The 7,291-nt window shown below is 34.5% G+C and overlaps 1 protein-coding gene across 3 annotated transcripts in view; it reads right to left on the reverse strand.

The window, feature by feature from the left end:
- The window catches only part of LOC110443586 (transmembrane protein 8A-like), a 36,831-nt gene extending 30,813 nt beyond the window's left edge, over window positions 1–6,018 (reverse strand). For all 3 annotated transcript variants that reach the window (XR_002462132.1, XM_021487879.1, XM_021487880.1), the window contains exons 1-2: window positions 5,877–6,018; window positions 3,332–3,503 (exon numbers count right to left, since the gene is read on the reverse strand). Coding sequence is in view for 2 of the 3 variants with exons in the window: in XM_021487879.1 (XP_021343554.1) it covers window positions 3,332–3,503; window positions 5,877–5,982 (278 nt within the window). In the remaining variant the exon portion in view is untranslated. The remainder of the gene's footprint in view (window positions 1–3,331; window positions 3,504–5,876) is intronic.
- Between the last annotated feature and the right edge of the window lie 1,273 nt (window positions 6,019–7,291).

Raw genomic sequence — 7,291 nt, forward strand, 5'->3', positions numbered from 1 at the left:
AAACCAGTTATCAAGATGAAATAAGCTAAAGCGTTGTTCTGAGTGTAAAAAATCAGTGGAGCTAGACTGTATCAAGAAGTGACAAGTAGTATTACTCCGGGCCTCCTAGTTATTCTGAAGAAGTTGTTTAAGGAGGCTCAACCCTTTCGCAATTAACCAGCATAATTCAATGTAAGTTTCACATAATGGTTATGTCACTATACCCCAGGGGCCAGAGGGGTTAAGTGAGCACCCCCCTGCTGTCTAAAGGTGACCTCATTTTTTCATCAGTATAAACCTTCTAGAGCATGTTTTAGCTGGCCACCCCACCCCTCTGAGAAATCCACTGGGTTTTTTTGTGTCTGGTCATATACAATCTACCTCGGCAAAAAAAAGACATTTTCGAAAAAAAGGGGGAAGGGGTACAGAAAGAGCTATATCATTTCTCATCATCTTCATATATAGATCATGTATGCATCACTTAAAATGTTGGTACATATATACAGTTAACAGTTTGACCTACATTTTAAAGGTCAAGTCAAGGTCAAAGGTCAAATAACAGCAAAAAGTATTGTTTTTCCAATTCACTCTTTATTGTTTATAGTCCTTTCAACACAAATACAGAAATTGATCAAATAAATTGTTCTATCTGTGCCATGGGTAACATATCAATATTTTGTAGTCATATTTCCTTGTAATTCAGTGAGTGGAAAAAATGGTAGCCACTTTGTTATGTATATTGTTATACAGAATGCATTTACAGATTCTGGGGGTAGGGGTGCAGAAATGGGTGTAACTTATGTTATAGTCATTCTTCCCATAATGGATGGTAGCAGTTATATGCTGAATATGTATTGGCCATACTTTCAAAGGTATACAAGGGTGGAAAGTCCTTAAAGGTTTTTTTTACATGTTTGACCCAGGTGACCTTAAAAATAGGTCATTAATTTGAAGACCCTTTATAGCACTCTGTCCCATGTACCTACTGGCCAAGTATCAGTACTCTGGGCCTCCTGTTTATTCAGAAGTTGTTAAAAGTTTTTACATAGTTGAATCCTGTGCCCTTGAAAGTGGGTCAAGGTCATTATTTGAGGTAATTAATAGCAATCTGTCCTAGGTACCTACTGGCCAAATAACATGGCTCTAGGCCTCTTAATTATTCAAAAGAAGTTGTTTAAAGGTTTTTACAATTTTGAACCATGTGACCTCGAAAGTAGGTCAATGTCATTTATTTGATGACAGTTCATAGCACTCTGTCCCAGGTACCTACTGACTAAGTATCATTACTCTGGGCCTCCTGGTTATTCAGAAGAAAATGTTTAAAGGTGTTGAACACTTTTTACTCCTATGATCTCGAAGTTAGGTCAAGGTAATTAATTTGAGGAAACTTAATATCACTCTGTCTAAGGTACCTACTGGCCAGGTACTGGTATCAGTAATCTGGGCCTCCCTGTTTTATAATGTTTTAAAATATCATGGCCCTAGGTCCTCCAGTTCTTAAAAAGAAGACTTCAATGTAAAAGTTGACGGACGACGGACATCACACCATATCATAAGCTTACTTGACCCTTCTGGCCAGGTGAGCTAAAATCCACATGTAAAAAGAGATCCTCCATTATGAGAGACAACGTGTAATAATTACCATCAGCTTATACAGAAAACCTGTGATGATAGACCACCTACTACAATAGACCACTTGTAATAAGACCTGCTACAAAATACCACCCGTAATAAAAGATCACCTCCTTCAAAATACCACCCATAATAAAAGATCACCTCCTTCAAAATACCACTTGTAAGAAGAGATCACCTGCTACAAAATATCACCTGTAACAATTTTAAAAGATCACCTGCTACAAGAGATTGCCTGTGACAATAGATCGCCAATCACAGATTTAGAGATCAGTATCATCACTGATAAGGAAAATGACAAACCATTAAACATCATGATCATTACTAGAGTTTAGCCTATGGCCTGGTTTACATACTTATTTCCTTGTTAATGTACATAAAATACACAGTATTACAGGGAACATTCAGTATACTTTTTTTTATTTATTTTTAAGTCACGTGACTGGTACAGTCTATCCATGACAATTAGCAATCACAGACACTCTAACAGCAGTTCAGCAGACGCACTGTATAACAGTATTTCAATTTGTGTAAACCTGCCTGAACCAGATCCAGGAATGTATAACATGCATATATATATATGATATGTTTGCTGTGGTAATGTCATTACTCATTGGCATCTGTCATGTGTATAGAGCATTGATATACAAAACTGTAAATGAAACCTGATACATGTATAATAATATCAGCTTTACATCTACTTTTCTTTTTATCATTCAGTGATGATTTTTTTTGCTCAGTTTTATTGCCAAATTCAGGCTTTTTCCCATAGCTAAAAAAATGCCTTATTTTATTATATTATTATGAAATAACATGGAAGTTATGCTGTGGACAAACTTTGGTATTAAAAGTAAACAAAGGGCCATAACTCTATATATAGTGGGGCACAAGACCCGATTTCAATGCGAGAGATTCTGCCTTCCTAAGATACATAAATGTTGTAAGCTTGGTCAATGTAGGTGAAATAACATGGAACTTATGCTCCGGGCAAACTTCAGTATTAAAAATAAACAAAGGGACATAACTCTGTATATTCCAGTGCACTGCACACCTTCTGTAGTTGATGCAGGTATACTTCAGGTTTAATTAAGATATCTTTAACGGTTTAGAAGTTATGCTGTGGACAAACTTTGGTATTAAAAGTAAACAAAGGGCCATAACTCTATATATAGTGGGGCACAAGACCTAATTCCAGTGCACTGCACACCTTCTGTGGTTGATGCAGGTATACTTCAAGTTTAATTAAGATATCTTTAACGGTTTAGAAGTTATGCTGTGGACAAACTTCAGTATTTAAAATAAACAAAGTGCCATAACTGTATAAAGTGGGGCAAAACCAAAGCATGATCTATTTTTAAATGGATTCCTCTTTATCTTGGATATTTTTCTAAATCTTCTTTGCAGGGATCTTGAGCTTAGGTGTATTTGATTTTAACAATTCAGAAAAAAAAATATTCTCAATTCAATCATTTTGAAACTCAAGCTTTCCTGAAACCAGAATTAAGGCACTGGATCAAATAGACAAAATAGATCAAAAAGACAGAAAACACCTTGCACCCCATCCCTCCCCCTTGAAAAATAAGCTGATCTGGTGTTACAGATCAAATCTAGAACTTTTCCAAGGGAATTAAAAAAGTGAAAGAGGGAAGATTACATCCTTACATCTTGAGAGTAGAACTCTAGTAATGATGTAAAGGCACATGTGTAGCTATAGACTTACACTTGTGCTGTGTGAACTGGACAGGGCCCCGGCATGGAGGAGCACTGGATGTCCCAGATGGTCTCAATGGTGGCCGGCGGCACCTGGAAGGATGTTAGACTGACTGTTTGGTAGCCACGGAACTCGTTGAGTCGGATTGATGTTGTCCACTGTACATCCACAGTTTCTGTAACTGAAAAGTAAAAGAGAAAAGAAAATATTTTTAATCCTATATATATATATATATATAGAAAAAATAAGATTAATGACCGACTAAAAAACTAGCTGCTTTCACCCTTCACAGGGCTCTTCAAAACCTGAAGAGCCCTGTGAAGGGTGAAAGCAGCTAGTTTTTTAGTCGGTTGTTAATCTTATTTTTTCTATATTTACTTCCTTCACATGGACATTTAATCCCTTTTTATTATATATATATATTATACAGACCATTGTGTTTGGAAAACTGTTTTACTTTCGTATTTTAATTGATAAGCTCTATCTAATTGAGATGTTTTATACAAGTGGGCCCAGTACTCTGGGCCTCCTGTTTATTCAGAAGAAGTTGTTAAAAGTGTTTACATAGTTGAACCCTGTGCCCTTGAAAGTGGGTCAAGGTCATTATTTGAGGTAATTGATAGCAAGCTGTCCCAGGTACCTACTGGCCAAATAACATGGATAAATAACATCAGTGCCGGACAAGAAGATGAACATAACAGATAATAAAAGCTCACTTAAATCATGCATGATTTTCACTGATTTTAACATTTAATGCACTCAAACAGTTTCCATTTGAATTGAAAAATTCTGTACCGCAAATGGAGAAAATTGGGAAATCCATACTATATGACCATAGTAACACTAATATTACTGCAGAATGATACAGGATCTTCCATTTGAGTTTAAACAATTTAAATTGATAGTTTTTATTTGACAATGAGAAATTTTATTTTCCAAGGGTCTAAGGCAATTCCATGAGGTGAACATTAAGAAAAAAAATTGCAATTGCACCAAAAAATGATATTATATTGCACTACATGTATATCTGAAAAAAACATATTTGTATTAACTTTTGATTTTATTCAGTAAATGTATTGCTGAATTGCAACAAAATATAATCTATCAATTATCATACATGAACACATAAGAATATGATTCAATGCATAAGGTGACAGTACCCAAAATAGATCACCAAACCACCACTTTCTTTGTTCATTGAAAATTCAGTGGATGAATTATAATTGTTTAGACTGAAAATGATTCATAACTATGGATTGTAAGGGTAAAATATTGTAATAACTGTTCAAACATCAATTAATTCAAAAGCATTTTTACAAAGAGTGACTTGATTTGGGTACTGATTAGATTTGGGTCCTGCCTCCTTATATAATATTTGCAACATTAACCAGACTTGTCCTCAAAATCATAGCTATGGGAATCATATCTTTTATTAAAGCATATACCTTCAAAGTCTCCCAAATTCAGTGCATAAAATATATTAAACTATTGCATACTTGCCAACCCTCCCTATTTAGGAGGGATACTCTCGACTTTGGACCCTTTAATTTAGCATTTTCAACCAGTGAATTTGCTAAACTATTCCTATATTTTAAGATCTAATGATTTAATTTGAAAGAATAACTCGAAATATGTCATTTTGTCTCTAGGGGGTGTATAGACACATTTTATTCAATTTCTAATTTTGAGCATGCAGAATCTCACCCACTGAAATTTCAAAAAGATGGCAAGTATGTTATTGCATTTTACAAATACGGATCATTTGAAGTACTTTTATACCTGGTTTTTTTCTTGAAAAATTATTTACAGTAACTAAATTACAAATTAAAAAATGAAACTTTTGAAAAGGACAACAGACCTGTATAGCCATTGTAAAGTAATGGGGGTGACAGGCTACTATCAGTAGTGGGTAATATGTCGAGAAAGGGAAATTTAATTACTACCAATGGTCTGTCAAGACTCCAGGATTTAAACAAAGGACCTCAATAAACTTGGATATTAATCACCTTAGTTTAGAGCATATTTATGTTCCATAACATAGATAATCAGATGTTTAAATAATGAACTGATGTAAATTAAGAAAGTTGATTTTGAGTCTTAAAAATTAAAAAAAAAGGTTCTATAAAAAGAAAGTTTGGTAGCAAATTTAAAAAATCAAATCCTTCGAATATTACTTGAAACTGAGTCATGTTTTGAGAATTATGGTTTTTCCAGTAGGAATTCCACTCAACGCACAGTCGTAACAATGAACGTTCTCGTGATTCGTCATGCAGTTTCACTTTCATTTTCAGTTTTCATCAAATGATGAAAATACACTATTTAATTGATTTGAGTACCTGCCTATGGTACACAATCATACTGTATATAAAACAGATATTTATGTCGACACATATACAGTTTTAACGCTATGAAAAACTTCAAGAATCGTCAACTGAACAAGACAATAGACCGACAGCAGCATAGGCCTACCGCCTAGTGTAACCATGATCAAGATGTTGTCTGCTAAAAAGGTTGTGAGAACCTGAATAATATAAAAAAAGAAAAAAAGACTCACCTTGTCCAGAACATTCTGTAAGTGTTAATAAAACTGTTATTATTGCCGATACTACGTTAAGATTATGGCACATATTATCTCTCGACCCAAAATAACCATTCTCCATTGCTGTGGCTACTTGAATAATCGAGTAATAATCCCGGAAATCCCGGAAGTGGTGTTTACCGGTCCTACTAAAGCGTCTTCAACCGATAACAACCGTCTTCAACCGACAACAAGCGTCGCCAGACAAAATCTCTAAAAATACATAATAAAGTTAGCGACATCAGAAGATATGTAACTCTGAGTTACAGATCTTTAAGCGTCTTCAGACTTTTCTTATATTAAATAATAATTCAACAAACTTTCTTTGCGTTGATCTGTCATAGACTAAGCCTAAACGGCTCTTTTCAGGGTCACCATCTTCCTCAAAAAGTGCAGAGAAACTCGAAAATAACGCACCCCTCCAATTAAGCAAAATTAATAATAATACGTTTTTAGTATAATCTAACATATTGTTAACTGTAAGTTATGACTATAAGACATATGCATTTATTCACAGAATTATATCTAACTCTATGGAACGCCAAATTAACATTTACTCAATTAATTGTACCTATCTTCAAATAATTGAAGATAGGTACAATTATTTGATAAAAACTTGATTGTATGTTTGAACCCATGCTTATTGAGTCTAGATTTAAAAACATTTAATGTTGGGAAATCTACCACAATTTTAGGGAGTTGCTTCCAAATATTTACAATTCTATTTTTAAAAGCATGTCTTATACCGATTTTTTCAGTTTTTTCGAGATTCCCCTCGTCTTAAGGTTGTCAAAGGCAGGGATGATTTGTTGGTTAGTTATACAAATGTATCTATGGTGTTTATCAGCTGATATATTTCTACCATATCAGCTCTTAGTCTTCTATATTCAAGTATATATTCGACGAATACGTTCAGGGTACGAGAGATCTTTTAGAAATGGAACTAGTTTGGTTCCCCTTCTTTGACCATTTTCTATGGAGATTTGGTCTTTTTTCAGTATATGGTTGACCACGTAGTAACATTAATTTCAAGGTATGGACGTACCAAAGATTTGTTCAGGTTGAGAAACATTTCTTTATTGAAACAACTGAAAGTTTTGAATAAACTTCGGAATTGAATTGAATTGAATTGAATACAAATGTGGATAAGTACAGTAATATAATTGTTAACGTACACGATTATACCATAACAGCAGGTCAGTGAAACAATCAAAGTTTATACAGCAATATGATCCGGGCTGACCGTGTTCAGCTATATATACGAAGTCCGACATACACATTATGTGACACGCCGAGAGCTAATTCTTTTAAAATACTTCAGCTGTTTACAACAGGGGAGGTAACTTATTTAAGTTATGGTTGGAGGAGGTAGAGAGGGGGGGACGGGGGGG

This window comes from Mizuhopecten yessoensis, unplaced genomic scaffold (assembly GCF_002113885.1).
Source record: "Mizuhopecten yessoensis strain PY_sf001 unplaced genomic scaffold, ASM211388v2 scaffold716353, whole genome shotgun sequence".
Taxonomy (NCBI): Eukaryota; Metazoa; Mollusca; class Bivalvia; order Pectinida; family Pectinidae; genus Mizuhopecten; species Mizuhopecten yessoensis.